This window comes from Adiantum capillus-veneris, chromosome 19 (genome assembly GCF_014529385.1).
Source record: "Adiantum capillus-veneris isolate H3 chromosome 19, ASM1452938v2, whole genome shotgun sequence".
Lineage (NCBI taxonomy): Eukaryota > Viridiplantae > Streptophyta > Polypodiopsida > Polypodiales > Pteridaceae > Adiantum > Adiantum capillus-veneris.
In genome coordinates this window covers 132450831-132470972 of record NC_140949.1, presented here as the reverse complement: position 1 = coordinate 132470972, position 20142 = coordinate 132450831, and the positions used below count along the sequence as shown (strand labels likewise).

At 43.0% G+C, this 20142-nt stretch overlaps 1 protein-coding gene across 1 annotated transcript in view; it reads left to right on the top strand.

Annotated features, from left to right (window-relative positions):
• The first annotated feature begins 798 nt into the window (after window positions 1-798).
• LOC147434891 (V-type proton ATPase subunit a3-like) overlaps window positions 799-20142 on the top strand; it is a 60472-nt gene continuing 41128 nt past the window's right edge. The window contains exons 1-9 of the mRNA XM_086491282.1: window positions 799-1365; window positions 16293-16337; window positions 16743-16865; window positions 17038-17145; window positions 17423-17539; window positions 17620-17793; window positions 18678-18815; window positions 18887-18994; window positions 19141-19248. Of these exons, the coding sequence (XP_086347408.1) occupies window positions 1216-1365; window positions 16293-16337; window positions 16743-16865; window positions 17038-17145; window positions 17423-17539; window positions 17620-17793; window positions 18678-18815; window positions 18887-18994; window positions 19141-19248 (1071 nt within the window). The 5' untranslated portion in view covers window positions 799-1215. The remainder of the gene's footprint in view (window positions 1366-16292; window positions 16338-16742; window positions 16866-17037; window positions 17146-17422; window positions 17540-17619; window positions 17794-18677; window positions 18816-18886; window positions 18995-19140; window positions 19249-20142) is intronic.

Genomic DNA, 20142 nt, shown 5'->3' with positions numbered 1-20142 from the left:
ATGGATTTCTGACTCTCATTATGTTAACGCAAAATTATAGCTTCCTTGGCTACCAATGTAATCAAAAGTATTCCTTCTATGGGAAGTATGGAGTGACTTGGACACCAGGATAGGCATTGTCGAAAGGTGTTTTGAAGACATCTAACTTTGACAATTTTCTCGGATTGCCTAAATTGTCTCGGATAGCGTAAGCTTGCGTATGGGGATACCGACACAAATTGTGGTTTGCTCCATTGCTGTATCATTATTTAAATAAGCTCTAGTCTTTGTCGACTTGTCTAGATGGGCTAGATATCCTTACATATTCGCAAAGATTGTCATGTCATGGAAAAATACAACTACTTGTTCAACCTAGATTGAAAGAATAGCTTATCATCACATGACTAATTCCTATGACTTGCTAACATAATGAATAATTGCATTCTAACCTATGTAAGTACCTTCACCACAATGAGTATTGGCATAGGTGTGAAAGTGGTATACATATCCATCACTCAACATGGCTTTTCCATGGCTTTGATAAGATGTATTTGATTTTGTCACACGCTTCACTACCATAATATGGTAACATATCTTACACATGCAAACTCACCGCATACGAGGTAGCTCGTTCAATGGGCAATGTGCACACACACGCACACATGTGATGGCTATGCCGAAGGCTTGATCGAGCCCCAAGTCTATGCATGGTGATCATGTTTTTGGGCCAACGACCGACTCCCTTTGGATTTGTGGCACCTTTAGCTCACATTTCACCTCGATTGCGGTTTAGTCTGGTGGGGGCGACTACTGCACGCCATGAAAGTGTGACGCAATACTTTTTATAAACTTGTAATGGACATTCGGCAATTTGAAATCTCAGCAAACCTCTCTTCTTCTTGTCGAAGGAGCGATCGCGCCATCTTTCGCCATTACCGGTCGACATCCCATCCTGCGTACTCGCCATTGCTGTGCTTCTTGAATTGCCATACCATGGTGGTCTCAATAGCATTACCTCTTCGCCAAGTCTTCTGTGGAGCTCGCGCAACGCAATCTTAGATCTTCAAGTTCCCTTCTTATCGCACAATTGCACCATCGTTTACGACATTCTATAGTCTTTTCCAGTGTCGATCCGCTGAAGAGATTCCCTTTTTAGAAGCTAGGAATATTGGCTGGCACAGAAATCAGGGTGAAGAATGTGCATGTGGTTATTACTATAGCAAAGATTGATACGTCATGGCCATCAGGCTCGGGGATCCTGATGTGCCACAGATGGACTTGTTCCGGTCTGAACAAATGTGCTTGGTGCAGTTGATCATTCCTGCAGAATCTGCACACGAGACCATCACCAATTTGGGAGAGCTTGGCCTTCTGCAGTTTAAAGATGTAAGTTGCCTTTGTATTCATGGCAATTTAAGTGACCATCAGACTTTCAGCACACATGATGCGTGTTTATCTGATTCTGTTCAGCATGCATAAACTTTTTGGTAGTCCATATGTAAGTCTTAAATTGCCAAACATTTTGTGGAATCACGTTGAGCACGGCCAAATTGTTTAACTCCTGTGTGAAATTTGAGGAGCACGAATATTAATAGCGTTTGCATAGAATAGACATCACCAGTGCGTGCTTGTAGATGTTAATGTTTTTGAGCTTTGCAAGAAAGAGAGGAAACCATATCCATACTCTTCCACAAGAGGTCGATAGAGACAGAGAACTGTTAAAGTTTAGGCATCTCAAGTGAACTGCCCAATGTGATCCCATTATTTTGTTTGGCTTTTAGGTATTTATTTTACTTATTTGTCAAAGTCTTGGGTAGGGCAATTTACTAGGATTGTCTTGTTGGGCAAGGGGTTTGTGAAGCTTGAGGAGGAAGTGCCATGTGGCATGGGAATTATCCCCCATGGGAAGGGAAAAGGGAAGAATGGGGGGTATATAGGGCACAATGGGAGCCCATTATGGGTGTATCAAAGTGAGAGGAGCTCTCAAGGCTTGGCTATGGAGGGGCTTGTGGGCTTCATGGGGGAGAAAAGGCACCTTTTTTGGGTTCTCACTCAGCTGGACAGGCGCTTGGTTCAAATTTTGGTCCCCGAACACTTGCCCCCACCCCATTCCCTTGGTCAAAGGGTCACCGACACCTCATTTTCTGCCCAAAAAAGACAAACAATGAGCCAATTAAAAAAGGCCTATAAAGAGAGCCTTGTCGATTGAGAAGAGAGAAAATTTTTGGGGATATAAGATAAGGAAGCCCCCATTTTAATAGCTGCAACACCTGCACAACTTCGAGAGAGCTCATTTTTGAGCAAGAAAGAGTATATAAGCAACCCCTTGCCTCCATTGTATACACATTCAGTTATTCATTGCCAAGGTTGATGGGTTCAAGAGTCTCTCTCTCTCTCTCTCTCTCTCTCTCTCTCTCTCTCCCCTTGGTCTCTACGCTTCCGCATAAGCCCTTGGCGTGGAGGAGCAGCTCTTAGAGAAGAGATCCCCTTGAGAAGAAGAGTGTGACCCACTGTCGTCGGCACCTTCACCCCTCACCATCTCCTGTAGCGTTTTAGAACGCAATCGGCGTTGCCCTATTTGCCCTCGGCAACGTTTTCAAAACATTGCTCCGCAGCAATTGTTCCCCCCCCCCCCCCCCCCGGCATTGAGCCTTTTGAAACACCGGCAGTCATCGACCTCCCTCATCCCTTTCACGTTTTGAGATGCAGACAGCGACAACCCCCCCGTCCCTTGCACGTTTTGAGACGCCGGCAACAACAATCCCCCCCTGCCCTCCTGCGGGTTTGAAACGCTGTCTGCAAGTCGAAGTGCACTTGGCGACTGTTTCGGCAACAGAGGTCCCCCCCTCCTCCCCTCCCTTTCTTCAATGACTAGCCCAATGTTTTAAAACGTTGTGAGCTGTGGGCATAGAGAAGAAAAGCATCAGAGGCGAGGATCTTGGAGTAGCCTCGGCTTGGCAGTAGCAGTAGGTGTAAAGTGGCTTGGAAGCGGCAAGGAGATTCGACTTCAAGAGAGGGTGTTAAAGTTTTGGGAATGGGATTGTGTGGAGCCTTGATTTGTTCAAGGGCTCCCACATGAAGATTGTGAAGTGGCTTGGGAGAGAGGCAAGCAATTGCAGATTTTGAGGATCGGCACAGACATTTTTCGGCTTGGGTGCCGCAAAGGAGGTGGGAATTGTGAAGCGGCTCGGGACTCATGCGGTCATACTTTGGAGTGCGAGAAGGTTCTCGGAGTACGAGAATTTGTAACTTCAAAATGGCCTCCCCTTGCTTGAGCACCCGTGATAACAACGACCAAAAGCAACAAGTGGCTATGGATAACGGATCGTCAACTATCCATTTAGCGGCCTATGCAACGACACAGTTCTCAAGGAACCCGACAAATTGTTTGGCTCAAGTTTGTGAAGTCAAAAGCAAATGGCGAGTTCGCTAGAGGACAACGGCAAAGGTCAGTTGGAAACGAATGGCAATACAAGTACTCAGTTAGCTGCCTCGGTACAAGAGAGGTATGACCACATTTGTCATGATTGTGATTCGACGCTTTGTTTGGCTCGAGAGTTGGAAGCTAAAGGCAAAAGCAGGAATTCACTTAAAGACAAAGTCAAGACAAGCTGGACAAAGATTACGGTAATAAAGATTTGATAGAGGAGATCGGCATGGCACTCGTGGCGGTGGCCACAATGGCCTCGACGTCAGATTTCTAGTCAAATGACAGGTGTCACCACTAGCTTCAGCCAAAGAGAGGCTTGTGATTAACAGAGAGGGGCAAGCACTGCTCCCTATAATTAATTTGGGTGTTGGAGTTCAAGTTATTGGTGTTTGGACCTATAGGTCGGAGTTCAATGCACATGCATCTGGCAGGAACCAAGCAGATGTCTAAAACACTATGGATGGGCGCGCCAATTCATTGTTGTTGGTCAGATTATGGACAGGATGTGTTCCAACAATTCATTATCTTGGAGTTTTATATTTTGGACGTAATGTGTTCATAGTTCACGAATGGGGATTATTGGACGTAATATGGTCCACAGTTCAAAGTTTCTACATAGGCAACCAATGCTCAAGATGGCATTACTTTCAGGTACAAAGTTGAGGAGAGCAACACCGAGGTGTATCCAGTTGGTGGCCACTACTGGGTTGTCCATGGTAGCTTCTTCATCGACTTGGTCTCACTCTTGATGTCCACTATGAGATGCAGAGAGGGTGTTAAGTGAACTGCCCAATGTGATCCCATTATTTAGTTTGGCTTTTAGGTATTTATTTTACTTATTTGTCAAAGTCTTGGGTAGGGCAATTTACTAGGATTGCTATATAAGCAACCCCTTGCCTCCATTGTATACACATTCAGTTATTCATTGCCAAGGTTGATTGGCTCAGGAGACTCTCTCTCTCTCTCTCTCTCTCTCTCTCTCTCTCTCGCTTTCTCGTGCTCACTCCCCTTGGTCTCTACGACACAAGAGAGTTTTATTTGTGCAACCTTTTAGATATATAATCGTAAGGTTGCATGGATTCAACTCTAAGCTAACCTTATTGGTGGAGAACTACATGACGCTATGAAAGTGTTCTCACAAAACAACTGGAGGATGATTTAACCTAATAAAAACTTGACAAATAGGTTGGAGGGGGATGTGAGTATGATCATCGGTCTCATTTTTGAACTCCAACCTAAGAACAGAGGAGAAGGTGGTCTGAGAAGAAATGTAAGCGTTGAAGACAAGATATTGCACATACAAGGAGTCCACGTGAAGAGTTTGCATTAGGTGAAAACTTTGAGCAAGGAATTATGATGGAGAAGATATTGGCAAAGACCTACTTTTATAACATTCAAGACCCCTCTGACGAAGTGAAAGTTAATTAGCCCAAGAAAAGCAAACTAATTGCACTTACAGGCCAAGAAGAACAGACTTTTCATAGAAGATAAATGCTCGTGATCCATTGGTATTTCCATGGAGAGACCGATTCCAAAGATCTTTCGAGAATCTTAGGGTTGTTATATTGCCTGGTCTGGCCAATTGGAATCCATGTTAGTTTTGAGAGGCTGACTTCGGGGGTGCCACATTGCACATATTGTTATAAAAGAAAACTGGTTGTATTTCTAAGACTTTCCAATAATGTGAGCCCTAAGTTACAAAAGTGTGTGTCATCCTCATGTGTAAGGAAAGTAATTATCATGGTATTACCAAAAGAGAGCCTAATTACTTATTTCTTTGGGGGTTGTATTGATGAGTTTCTTCGGCAATACCTTTCCCTCCTCTAAAGACCGCCCATTTTCTATTCTTTCTCGCATCTCTTACTTTAATTAACTTTGCTTGTGTGTTTTTGAGTTGGAGTGCAGTGAGCTTATCTGACGTTGGCTCCGTCAAAGACTTCATTTTGCCGCATTATTTTTACTTTTTCTCTCACATTAAAGTACCCAATTTTTGCTTGCTGGCAAGCCCAATAAGTCCATATGGAACTCTGTAAGTGATACAAGACAAAGGACAAAGAGCCCTCTAGGCCTCGTATATAGCTCGAAACAACCAACCAAGGCAATGAATTAGATGATTATACAATACGCTTCCGCATCGTCGACTTTGACAGTCTATAGAGATTTATGAGACCGAAATGTTGCAGTCATTTCGTCTTTCAGTTCCTGCACTCAAACAAGTCAAGTACAAATCAATCAGTTTCATTTTCGGGAATTCCAGTTCATAAAGTCATGCAGCAAAATAATGTCAGTCCATCGATATCCCTGAAACCCAAAGGGACATCAGTGACTCTATTCAAAATCGGGGTAATCCGCTGACAAAGGAGTGGAGTGACTCCCCTCTTGTGCAAACCCGCTGCACTAGATTCACCATGCTGAAATCGGGGTTCTATCGGAGTAGACTATGCTAAACCGAATGCTTCAAGGTAAAGTTCCAAAATCTGAGTAGTATCTGCTAGGTCCTCGTCCTCCATCCACTTCGCATCCAATGTAGGATAGTTCTTGAATTTAACCAAGAACCGCCTAATCGCTTTACCTTTTATCTTGTTGTCCTTGTGTGCCAAAATCTGTTCTTGAACGAGTATCTCCTTGCTTTTCCTCCACTTTGGGTTGCTCATCTGGCTCCCCGTCATCGGGCACATCGCTTTTAAAAGGCTTCAATAGACTCACATGAAATGCATTGTGAATCTAGCAACTTCAGTCTAAAGGAGACATCATTTATCTTTTTTTATCTGGAAAGGGTCATAATACCTCATGCCAAGCTTTGGAAAAAGCCGCTCCTTTCCTTTTCGTTTTCTTAGGCGTGCCTTCTCAAAACGTAAGAGCATTTAATCGTCCTCCTTTAATTTCAAATCGCAACGATGTCGATTTGCTTCCTTCTTATGTCTTTCTTAAGATTTCTCTAAAGCCTCTCGGACCTTGGCAAAATCAGTGTCCAAGTCCCTCGTGTACCGGTCAGCTCCAAAAATCTTATCCTGGGTCTGGGGAATGTTTTGATCTACTAGCTGATTCCCTTTTTCCTTTCTTTCCTTGTACCCTGGGACTTGCAGGTAGCGTCTTTCGCTTCCCTGTTCATTGGCACGTCAGAGTCAATCATTGAAACCCTAAGACGCACTATTATCTGATTCCTCTTTCTTTGGAATCCTTTGATGAACTTGCATCTGGTTTCCTTAGCTCGTCGGAGTCCTACGATGAGCTATCATCTGGTTCCATTGATTCATTCTCTTCACTAGCAGACTCTTGCCTTTTTGAGGTGGATACTATCCTGCCCGTCGCATAAGTCAATGAGCCGGCATGCATTCCAAATCGTTGCTTAGTCATGTCCCATAAGTCTCTGAATGGAGTCAGACTTTTGGTTTAAAGCATAGTCTTGAATCTCTTTAGCAAATCATAGCAAAACCGCTCAATGTGGTCTTTCAAAAGAATCTTCGACAAGTATCCCAAAATCTCTGGGCAGTAGTTATCCAATGTATCTTTCTTAGTCATTTTCAAGTGATGCCAAGGCATGGTGACATCTCTTGCATATTCATCGTTCTTTTCAAGTAACATGCCGCCTTTCGCTCCTTGGAATGTTCTGAGAACCACGCTCCAGAGAAGGCGACATCAAACTGTTGTTCAACTCAAGGGCTCAATGGGTGTCCTGGCCTGACTCCCTTCCTTGAACTCCTTGGTTTTCTTGTCGATCTGGTCATTGTCAAAAGAGGACGAGCTCTCCTCCTTTAAACGGCTAGATGGCCTTCCATGCCTTCTAGACTGTGTTTCGAAAATCGTCTTCAAAAGAATCTTGTCTTAGGTGCTTAGAAATTGAAGAAGCTTCTTAATAAGAACAGAAGCCCAAGAAGCTTCTAATTTCATGAACATTCTTCAAGTCCGGCCAATCACCGATAGTGTCACTTTTGGCTAGATCCATCTGTACCCTTTGTGTTGAGACTACGTGTCCCAAGAAATGTATCTCAGGCAAGAAAAACTCGCTCTTTTTCACATTTATAAGCAATTTATGCTTCCTCAATGTCTGGAAAACCCACAAATGATCGGTATTCTTTGAAAATCCAAAAAGGCGTCCTTAAAGCCGTCTTGTAGACGTCTCCAAGAGTAATACAGATCTGATGATAATCACTCTTCATATCAATTCGGCAAGTAGAATTCTGAAGTTTGTCGAGTATATCATCGATCCTCGTAATGTGGAAATCTGTTTTGGTTCATTGTTTCTTTATCTCCGGCTCGATGGTGAACTACCACGAATCAATCATGTGATCTTCACGACGTAAAGGAGGTAACTCGTTTTGTATGCCTTCAGAGAAACAGTCAGCCTCTATTGCAGAAAAATCTTGTCGTTTCTTTTCGAGGTCAAACATATTCGACCTTCAATCATCATTCAGTTCTCTTAAGAAAAATTGAGTGAAGAACCTGAATTTCATCAAGTACAATCTCTTTGCCCTTCATTTGTCAAAGTCGCTTTCTCAGTTCGATAGTCAACCACGGCGTTGTTCTTGCGGTACCAAGGGATTTTGAGGAGGATGTCACAACCTTCCTAAGGGCATTACGTGAAAGTCCTCGTGCCCTAAATACCCTTGACACTTCGTTTGCCAATGATCAATGTAATGGCAACATCCCGTTCGGGTGCCGTTGGAATTGCCTCCGCTTGTGGCCTTGGCTGTCGGATGTTATTCCAAATCAAGCCGCCAATTCAAGAAGTTGGCCTTGGCTCCTCCATCAAAGAAAAATGAGGGCTTCCTGATCTTTCTCTTAGCCCCAAGGGCGGCAAAGTATTGTACTTTCCGTTCATCTGATTCGGTTCAGGCCCCACTCAATGTGGTACCAGTTCTGCTTTCATCTTTCCTTTTCTTCTGCATTCGGCTGCTGCTCTGTAACTCTCAAGTTTATCTTGTGGTGGTCCTTTGAGTTCTGGTCAATCTCTTTCTGCGTGTATAGGTTCTGCTTTTCTGCACTCGTCTGTCCTTTCGGCTTTCCTCGCCTACCTGAGAGGAGAAGCAATGGCTACATGCCATCTCGAGTAAATCTTATCAATCGGGTAATTCTTCAAGTGTCTCGCCAATCTCGGGTCCATGGAATACTTAATCAATCTGTTCACACATATGCCAATCTGCAGTTGACGTTTGTACTCCCTTCTGGCAAACTTGTCTGATTTTTTTTTGCCCAAATCTTCATTCTTTTCTTCAATTCCCGCGCCGGATCTTCAACTTTTCTTTGCCTTTCCACTGAGAGGTGTCATCTTTGTCAGATTCTTCACGAGAACCCATGTGTAATATGAGATTCTTTATGGCTTTATGCCTTGTAAGACAGAGCGATGAAGACGGGAGCGCGCCCGATGCGCGATGTATGAAGAATGGGAGTGGCTATTGGGTCCGGGGCCGGCCCACAAAGATTCTTTCCCAAAAACTGTGTGCGCTGCAAAAAGGATCGGATCTCCGTAGAAGGAAATGTTTTTGGGCTCTGATACCACTGTAACAAACTTGGACACCCCAAGTCAAGATTCTACCGCGACACAGCAGAGATTCAATTCAAAAATACTCCACAACTTCAAATCACAGTTTAAAAGAGAGTCGACACGGCCCCGTGTAGTTCTGTGCCAAGAGGTATTGGCCCCAAAGACTGGCGCCCCTTTCGGTATTTATTTTTATATTAATCTTTGAGCAAAGTACAATGAGCCCGTGGGTGCTCACTCTCAGACTCTGCGTCCAGGCCCTTGGGCTTTTTTATTCTTACAAGGGATGGCCAAAAGCAGAGCCCCGAAAGCTTTCAAACTCAAAAGCAATTGATCTCCAAAAGCTTTAAACTCAAAAGCAAAAGCTCCAAAAGCAACTGGTTCCCAAAATCTGCCAAAAGCAGTTAGCCAAATTACGAAAATTCCGTATAGCTGCCACGTTAGCATGTCAGCGCGAATTGCGGAAATCTGCTACGTCAGCAGTCCAACGCGTTATTCGAAAATTTGCCACGTTAGCCTGTCAGCGCATTTTCCGGGCATGCCAGCAGTGTAAATGTGTCCGGGGGCCAGCCACGTCACCAGTTTGTGACACAGACCTCTGAAGAATCCTCTTGCACTAGGAAAGGATCAATAAATCTTCAACTTTACCACCATCAGACAAGAAAGACTTAAATTTAGGGCATGGCTCGCGAGGGAGAACTGTCGCGGCGTTCACAACCGAGTTCTCGACTAGGGTCGGATATATGTGCCACTAAGTAGCCCATCTTGACATGGCTGGTTTCTTTTTAAGATGAGATCCTTTGGAAGCTTCATGTTGCTGATGATTCCAATAAGAAGTTGTCACAAATTGCTGACGTGTCAAGCCACTGAAGAACGGAGCCAACTTGCAAATCTCGACCGAGGGGCCTAAACCCTAGAAGAAGCAGAAGTAGTTGAAGAAGTTTCACCAACACACAAAATTGCGTAAAGGCTGATGACGTGGCAGAGCTGTGCAGAATCCCACATTTTATGTTGACATGATGATATGGCAACTGTACAGACGCCCAAATTTCGCACTGACAAAAGGTGACTAGGCAATGTACGGATTTCCACGTTTTGCACTGACATGTGCTGACATGGCACTGCATGGATTTCCGTAATTTATGCTGGGCAGCTTTTTGACAATATGCTTTTGGACGAGTTGCTTTTGAGTTTGAAAGATTTTCAAGTAATTGCTTTTTATGGCCAAGGGTCTTTAAATATGAGCCAAGGGTTGATTCTCTGGCATGCTTCAGTGTGAAGGTGCAGGGATTGGAGTACTGGCATTGTACTCAGTTGAAGCAATATGAAGAAATATCGAAAGGGGTGCCAAGGTTCGGGACCAATACTCTGTGGGGTGGAATTCTGCCACTCCGTGTCGCTTGTGCTCTCTCTCTCTCTCTCTCTCTCTCTCTTTCAGTTCAATTGTTATGTTAAAAGTCTGTTCAGTCTCTTCTTTTCTATTGGCACGTGGTATTAGAGCATCAAGCGTGTGCTTTTCTGAAAGCATACCGGTCCTACAAAAGAGCATACAGAGCAAACTGGCGCTTCCAAAGACTACGATAATTTTATTTGGAGAATCTTCGTGCTCCGACCACGAACTTATTAGCCACTCCCACCCTTACTTCATCGCGCATCGGGCGCGCTCCTGTCTTCACCGCTCTGTCTTACTCTAGCATAAGCCATAAAGAACCCAAGACACGACGTTCATGGATTCGGCAGAATATTTGCAGTTTCTTCTCGACGAGCTTCGCGACATTCTTTCGTGGCATCCTCAACAGAATCTTCCGATGCTACAAAGTTTTCAACAATTTTTGAATTACATGTTACGCCCTCTGATGCCCCAGATGGTACCTCCTCCTGCGGCACCAGAAAGTACGAGAGCTTTTAACCGGCAACCTTTCCAGCCGTCTGTTCCAATTGAGGGAGTCTTCAGGAATATGGTGCAACAGGAATATGGTGCAACCATCTGACTCTGATCCAGTGCAATCGCCTTTGCCACCGCCGTTGCCCCCACCTCCTCCACCACCACCACCGCCAGGCTACAATGGTTGGAGCCCATATGGATACCCTTATTATCCGTACACGGGAGACGTGCCTAACCCACCCAAAGATTTCAAGGATGGCGGCACGACAGTCAAATTTTTCACTTTTTTTGGGGTGAAAGATCAGAAGAAATCATTGCAGTTCCTACAACAATTCGACAACATCTATGCTTTGGGGAACTATACAAAAGAACCCAAAATTTCTCGAGCAATAGGACGTCTTAAAGATAATGCTATGCAGTGGGGGAGTTCAATTGCGACACAACCGCATGCTCCAAGGACCTGGCAAGCTTTCAAGACAGTATTTGCACGCAGTTATATGACTTCTATGTTTGAAATTCGGATCTTGACAGAATGGGGCAATTTCAAAATGCTTGCCACAGAGACCATGGAAGACTATAACCAAAGATTTCTCGATGTATACCTTTTGGTATCCTTCTTTAGGCTCATTCCCTTGGAGGCCCAATGCGAGCGATACACCATTGGACTACCATCACCATTGTAGGAATATTTTCTCTCCAAGTAAGTCTCCTCCATGCAAGAGCTTATGGACCATTCCACAATCGGCTACAAAGTGATGGAGGGAAAGCTGGAGTTTACCATAGAAGAACCTCTGGCCACTAACCACAACTCTGGACAACAACGAACAAATTCTTGAGAGTCTCGTGAAAGTCGGTTTCAAAGGCCTCGTTTGACGCCTCAACAAGGAGACACCTTATCACAAGAAGGCCGATGCTTTGGATGCTTTCAAAAAGGGCATAACCATTCCAATTGTCCCCATCACACTGATAGACCAATAGAGCAGACGCCCGCACCGACGGTATTGACAGAACCTCAATGCCACCTCCAACTAAGAGAGCTAGACCCGCTATTGGACTAGTACTTGATATCTATGGCATACGCCTTGAAAGTATGAATGAATTGTGTCAAGCATATGGCAAAGTTAACGGCTTCAAAGCCCTAATTTTCTTTGGCTCAAGAGCTACAGAGAACTTCATCCATCCATAATTCTTGAAGCAGATGCACTTTGATTATGATGCAGAGGGTGGAGAATTGAAGCCGAGCTAGCCATGGGGCAAACTCAGAAAGTGGTAACGCTCATTGGTGCTCTTCCAGTGACTATCCAAAATTATCATGGAAAAGCTAATTTCCACATTATGAAGTTGGGCAATTGCGATGTTCTCTTGGGCATGCCTTGGCATGACAAGAATGATGCGGCTCTCTAGGTTCGGAAGCGAACTATCACCGTGATGCAGAAGGGCGAGCCAGTTGTCCTCAAAGTTCGGTTGTCTGAACAAAACCCTGAATGAACTCTCTAGTTGTTTTTATAGTTAGCTACTTTTGAACACGGTTTGAGAAAGTATTATTTGGGATTTGTTTGAAATGGATGCTATCTGTTTTAAACGTGTCTTGGTGTCGATTTGAACTGTTCGACTCTGGTTTTAAATACTGGTTGCAATCATTGGTGATTTTACTCCCGAGCGGAGTACTGAGAAATGATGTTTGAGAATGCTTGTTCATACTCATGGCCCGGACCTGGATGGTTATTTACGGGGGGAGTATTAAGAAGTCTGAGCAGTGGTTACTCTTAGCACCTCCAAACGGCACAGGCTGCGGTTTGGGAGGCGTTTGGTTGTAAAAGGCCTCTATATCTCCCGGCCCGGACCTTTTTAGGTTATGCGGGAGGAGTGATGAGGGAGTCGTTGAATATCTCCAGGCCCGGATCTTGTTAGGTTATGCGGGAGGGGTGTTCATCGGCGGCTTTATTTTTCTATGTCTTGTAACATGCATATGTGAGCATTTGTGTTGTATTATGATGTGCCAACCTCTGGATATTCCTTTTTGGATGAGATACATCCGGGAAGTCAACGACCTAGGATATCAAGAGTTTCGATATGGAATGAGACTCCTTATTGGATGATATTCTTCTAAGAAGCCAACGACCCAAGAGTTCCGATATGGAATGAGAAAACTGATTGTCTCTCGGTATGTCCCTCGGAAATTTTTTTGAGCTAATTTGAGTTGTTTTGAAGATATGCTGTAATCACGGACGATTACTTTCTTTCAAGAAGGGGGGATGTCACAAATTGCTGACGTGTCAAGCCTCTTCACATAAAAGGGTGCGAATCGATTACTGAAGGACACACCCTGATCACGAATTGGACTCCAGCACGCATACTCTGGGGGGTACACCATGCCTCCTAATATCTGTATTATTTATTTGTAACAGATAGTATAAGTTTGGATTACCTCATCGTATGTGTGTGTACTGTACCACCGTTCTTCGGATTCCATACAACGCCGGAAGAGGGGTAGCGCGTAGCGGCGAGGGTGAGAGGCTCACAACCTTCAGGTCCTGGAAAAAAAAATTGCTCTGATTACACTATGAGGATTAGTGGTGCTAATCCTATAATTAAGACTAAAACTTCATACTTAAGATCAAACCGAGACTCAAGAGACGAGAACATTGATGTTTGATTGATTGAATGCATGCTTGAAAACTGAGTATAATGGGCTCCTTTTATAGGAGACTAAGAGTTGCAAATGAAAAGACATGTTTATGGCGAATAGACACGACTTAAGACGTAAAGACACATCCTTTGGACGAAGAGCTGCAACCATTGGTTAAAGGGGTATGACCAATTGTCGAAGGGGAGTGGCTTTTGGAGAAGAGGCATGTCTCTAGAGTGAAGAGCCAATCGTAGGGGTTGTCCTTGCCATGTCACTTCTCGTATCTGCAACTAGGACAAGATGTAATAATGTAACATAGGCACAATCGTGACACCTACTGATATCTGCTCGCGTAGGGGATGCCCACACGAGTTCTCCTTGGCTAAAATCTGCTTCTAGAATGTGTCAAAGTGCTGCAATCTTTGTGGGCAGCCGGTACTGCGCTTGTCTGAGTGCGGCTATTCCCTGCAGGGACGCACACAAGCTCCTTTGGCTGCACTTTACCTTCGCCGCGTGCTTCGCAGCCTCTGCACAGCCTTCACGGATGCCAGAGCAAGAAGTCGTGAGAAGAGAGAAAGTGGGCTGAACTGAGATGTGAGAGGGGAAGCTTGTGTGTGTGGAAACTGCTGCAGAGCACTCCCAATAGGAAGTGCTAGCTCTTTCTTTTAGACTTGTGGGGGAAATTTGCCATATGGTGCTACATGAGGGACATAGAGAGAGAGCTCGCAAAAACTTCTACGTTGGTCTTGCAGTTTTCTCACGCTACATGTTGAGTTTTTTTTTTAAATTTATGTTTATTAGATTAGACCCCTTTCAGATTGGTTGGCCGTTGAGCTTAAAAGGTTTTTAAACTTCACACTTAAAAACGGGCGTTAAAACCTGGTTTTTTGGCCAATCTAGAGCATTAGTAACTCGCTCGATTTCATGTCTCTCTTGACTCAGTTTGCCAGCTCCCGCCGGGTCGTACTTCCACTGTGTCCGGCCGGCCACTTCTTGGGCGGCCACCGCAAAAGTATTTAATTATAGCTTTTCTGAGTGAACTATGGACACCATCTTATTCATGTGCTTGTTTTGAATTGTTTTGCACTGCATGCGGCTTCTGTTCTACTTATCATACTATTCGGACACGGATAAATTTCGAGATGGCACATTGTAGCGGAAAATTTACTTGTTCGTAATTAGTTGGTACCAATAAATTTATAAATTCATAAATTCATTCAGTGTGCACAAAAGTCCTTTTCATTTATCTGTAGCTGTAGCTAAAAAAATATTACAAGATCCGGGCCGTATATGGCGAGAGGAAGGGGCTGAAAACTGAAAACGTTGGGCTGATTTGCGATCTGGGAGCAAAACGCAGGGAGCATGCAAAAATGTTGGGGCTAGATGTGGCACTGCCTCCTCTCATCCAAAACGCTGGCTATCTTTCTCCCTATGTAGGGTACGATACCGGTCATAAACTTTCTAGGACTTAAGTAGGGCAAGTTTGGAAGACAAAGTTATAAAAAATAAATCGTTAAAATAATTTATTAATAAACTTGACTTCGGTAAAATTGCTGGGTGAAACTGTCGCACATCTGCCCACTTAGGAATCCAATTGACGCGCGGAATTGCTCGTTGTTTTCCTCTAATCTAAAACTACATGCACATCATGCCAGATGCCGAGTGAAGTGTAATAACATTTGTCAAGCGCTTGTACAATCCATTTATGCAAGGGGGTTCCAAAACTCGAAAACTTAATCTAATGGACTCGACTGGACATGCAGGTCTTGTGAACAGGCTCACAAAATTGCCATTACTAATCCTCCTAGGATTCTAGACACTCCTATCTAGGGATAGGTGGAAAACTGGCTCTGGAAGTCGATGAAGCTTGTCCAAGTGGCACATAGAGCCATGTGCACGTGACACAACCGGTGCTCAAGATGGCATTCTTCTCAGGTAACAGGATGGTGGTAGCAAATCCGAGGTATATCCAGAAGGCGGCCTTTGCTGGGGTGTCTATGGTAGCTTCTTCATCGACTTGGTCTTCCTACATATGTCCACTATGAGCTAGCATCTCAAGTGAATGGCCCAATGTGATCCTAGCTAATTGTTTGTCTTTAGGTATTTATTCTACTTATTGACATGATTTCGGGTAGGGCAATTTGTTGAGGGGGGTACTTAAGGCCCCCAAGCTGATATATAAGTGCACTCTGAGCCCCCATTGTAATTTATCTTAAATTCATTGCCAAGTTGGTTGGTTCAGAAGCTCTCTCTCCCTTTCTCCCTCGTGGCTCTACGTTTCCGCATCGTCAACTTTGACAAAAAGTGGTCAAACCTCCTTGCTTTTGGGTCAAAAACATTTTTTCCTTCCTAGAAATCCATTGCTTCTTCCAGGTCTCTCTCTCTCTTTAATTTTGTCCGAAAGAGATTCTCTCTCCTCATCTTCTTTGTCCAATTCTAGCTGCTTATTATTGTCTTCCTTCAACATGTGTTGATTTTGATTATACAACATGAGGCAAGTCTAGAACAATTGTTGGGTTTGATTGCTTGATGAAAAAGAAATTGGCTGAGCTCGTAACACATCATACAACCAAAACCGGTGGGTGCTAACTTGACAGGCGGTGAAGAACTAAAAGACTTCAAACGAACTTAGATTGCAAACATATCATTTAAGACAACCTTAGGCAGAAAACACACCCCTTTCATATGAAGAAAGGAGTCTTTGTGTTGTTTGCATAAAGTACAGGAGGAACCAATATAATGATGTTTCTGAAGCTTGGACAAGCCGACAAGATGCTGTAAAGTAGCAATAGGGACATGACCAATGCTTAATTTTCAGTCATAAGAGCACATTGTGAATGTACAATTTGTCAAGAGTCTAATGATCTGCTTGTCTTGCTTTTTGCAGCTTAATGCAGACAAGAGCCCTTTCCAGCGAACTTATGCTAATCAGGCAATATATGCTTTTCCTGCCAGTTTTGTGTATTAAGAGATGAGCTGATTTGGAGTGTTTGCACTTTTAGCATTGGCTAGAGATTTGTTTTGGTTTTGGTTCTCCCTACTGCTGGAAGTCATTAGAAAGAGTTTTACATATTCCTTGGCATGCATTGTTTTATTTTTCTTTCCTTAACAAATCACACAACTTGGATGAAAAAAATCCTATTTTGCTCATGCAAGGTCTTGCAAGTATCATATTGTGGTAGATTTAGGTGGGGTAGCACAACAATTATTGGCATGATTGTGTTTACATATAATACATATATTTAGAGGTTTTTTTGGGTAAGAGTTAGGGTAACTTAATCTTACTATCATCTTTTTAAATTCTTAAAATATTTACTGGTTTTCCTCATGCACACAGGTTAAACGCTGTGGAGAAATGGCACGTAAGCTGCGCTTCTTTAAAGATCAGATGACAAAAGCGAGCATATCTGTTGCTGTCAGATCAGCAGCACAAAAGGATCTGGAGCTAGATGAGCTTGAGGTGTAATTGCCTTTTTCAAATAGTCAATATGTTTATGCCTTCTCATTATTCTTTCTTTTTCTGAAGCATAAAAGGAGGCGCTTGTTTGTGCAGATTTGTTAGTGTAATTTTACTGCAAAAACTTCTCTTTTTTATGAAAATAATTTTTTCATGCTATGGCTGTTATTTCCAGGTTAAGCTTGTGGAGCTAGAGACAGAGCTTTTAGAAATCAACTCAAGTAGTGACAAGTTGCTGCGCAGTTACAGTGAACTCGTGGAGTTTCAGCTTGTACTAAAAAAGGTCTAGAACTATTCTACTTCCAAGAAAGTACTCTATAATTTATCTTCTGGTGTGTGAAGTTGAACATGTGCCAATTGTTCAGTAAACTTCAGCGCACTAAGCTCACTTGTACTGGTTATGCTTTTATGCGGGTAAGAAGATTATAAAATAATGTGATCTAGAGTTAGCATTTATGGTATCTCACTATTCTGCATTATTAGTCTAGAGTTATAATGACATGATTGAACAAGGTCATTGTGTTTGATCTCATTCTCCTTTGTTGTTACTGTGGTTCTAGGCTGGCGTTTTCTTTTCTTCTGCTCGTAGTACTGCATCTGCATATCAGAGGGAATTAGAGGATGTTTCTTCATCTTCACGAGACATCCCAATGGACATCCCATTGTTATTAGAACAGGTGGGTGTTTTTACAGACTATTTGTTTTTTCTGTTCATCCTTGCACATAATCATTCAAGTAGACGAACCTTCCATTACAGGAGATGCAGACAGACCCTTCTAAACAAACAAGGTTGGGGTTTATTACTGGTTTGATAGCTAAAACTAAGGTTGCAGCTTTTGAGAGAATCCTTTTTCGTGCTACCCGTGGAAACTTGTTTTTCAAGCAGGCTCTAGTTGAGGAGCCTGTGTTGGATCCTGCTACAAATGAGAAGGTCAGTTCTTATCTTACTGTTATGATTTGGGTATTGTTTTGCAGTTACACTTCATACAATGCATGGCTTATTGACAAGTTACCATTTGTAGCAACTCAGTGTTCTCAGGAGAAATGTATTATGGTCTTAACATTTCACATTAAGTTGCTTTCTGATATCAAAATTTGTCGTAAACAACTATGCAAAGGTTTCAAATCAGTCGAGAAGAAAATGTGGAGGCTTCAAAGGGTAGCCTTATTAAACCCCATGCAGTCAATCCTTCGAGAAAAAAATGCTTGACCTACAGGATATCGAAGTGATTGTTACATTTTTTGTATTTGATGCATAAGAGGAGAACAGCAGTCTTTTAATCATATTAACAAGAAAGGAAATGGTTCAGACTGCCTTGTTTTACATAAAAGACCTTTTTTTTGGGGGGGGGGCGGGTTGTTTAGTGTAATCAGCAAGACTACTGGGCCTCTTTAGGGAGGCTGACGGTCTTCTGCATTTGTTTACTTGAACAAGCCACATGGGGCTGTTCAGATCCCAACCAAGAACATTGGCTAGGGTTTTTATTCTCGGGTCTAATCTTCTGAATTGCTCTAAAGACGGATTGCTTGATTTATCAGTACTGTGGTGGGCCCTGGCCTTGGCTCCAATCTTTAATTTAGGACAGAGACAGAGAAATTGTTCCGTTGGAAGTGCTGGGTCCCTCTCTATTATTCTGGAAACTTTTTTCAAGCTCTCAGCTTTATACTCGTGTTTTTTAAGCTATCATTTGATGCTTGGAGTGCATATTGAATGAATCAAGAAACTCAATTGGACTAATTATCTTATTTGTGTGCTCTCTGCATTACATAAGTTCCTGGCTCTTTGTACAAATAAATGCTTATAGGCAACTGCAGGTAGAGAAGCTTGTATTTGTTGTCTTCTTTTCTGGGGAACGAGCAAGGATGAAGGTAATGAAGATTTGTGAAGCATTTGGAGCAAATAAATATCCGTTCCCAGAGGAAGTTGGCCACCAAGCACAAATGATTGATGAGGTATAACAACATTATTAGCATGTCTGGCCTATATGTTCTGATACTATTGCTTAGAGGTTGCCATACATCAGGTTTCAACAAGGCTAGCGGAACTCAAAGCAACCATCGATGCAGGTAGCAGACATCGGGACAGTATGCTTTCTATGATATCTTATCAGATTGAGCCATGGAGTTTGATGGTATGCAATGCAAACATTGCTTTCTCATGAGTGCCTACTGACTACTTTAGGACTGTTTAGTCTGTCATTTTAGGCTTGTGTTCTCTTCATGGTTTTGTTCTCAACATTTTTGCTATGTGATGATAGTGGGGGCTACTTGTGAGCAGGTCAGGAAGCAAAAGGCTGTCTATCATATTTTGAACATGCTAAATATTGATGTCACTAGGAAGTGTTTGGTAGCAGAGGGTTGGTGTCCAGTGTCTGCAAAACTTCAGGTGCGATTCTTGGTCTTTATTTTGGTGTCTGTAGGATTATTCAAAATGCTTCTGTAGTCAAAAGATTATTTTTTAAACTTCACAATAAGAGAGGGGAGGGGACTGACTCGTAAGCTCATGGCGAAGGGATTCTTAAGGTTGTTACTATCTATCAAGAAATTGCAATTAAGTGTTTTGTGCAAACTGAAGCCTTTGATGTGTTAGGTGGTGTTCTTGAGGTTGGAATAATTGACCAAGGTAGCTGAGCTTTTCAACTGTTTCTGGACGTTTGATAAGTAAGTAAACACATCTTTTGGCCTACAAAAGATAGTTGATTAACAAACTATCTGGCCTGAATGGAAGGAAGAACTGCTACTTCTAGGGCCCATTTGCCTTCTTAGGGCTGGTTAGTCTTTAACCCTCATCACTGCAGCGCATTTGATGCTTATCCTGTATGACTAACTTTGTGAGTTTGTTTTATGAATGCCTCCAATGCTTATTGGGGGACAAGGTTGAGGCTATTCCGAGCTAGGGACAGACAAAGGTAGCTTAGGTCAGACAAGGTTGCAGATTTAAGCTATTATGCTTTAGGCATGAATGCAACTTAGCTTGGACAAGGTTGGTTGTGACTCACATAGTTGTTTATGTTTGACGTATGAGACAACTTGTATGTGCTGTTTTGTACCATGATCTCTTACGTTTTGTTCAGGACTCGTTTGACAGTTTTTAGGGTCTTTTTTGGGCTTCTTTCGAGGAGTTAAAGTGACCTTTTCTTAACATTGTGGGCTGCGTTTTTGGCCCTTTTTCCATGCGTTTGGGCTCTAGCCTTTTCAGCCCTATGAGCTCTTTTCCCTCATGTTTATTCTTTAGAGGCTAGTTTTTTTTTGTCCCAAGAAATATCTTGTTTTAAAATAA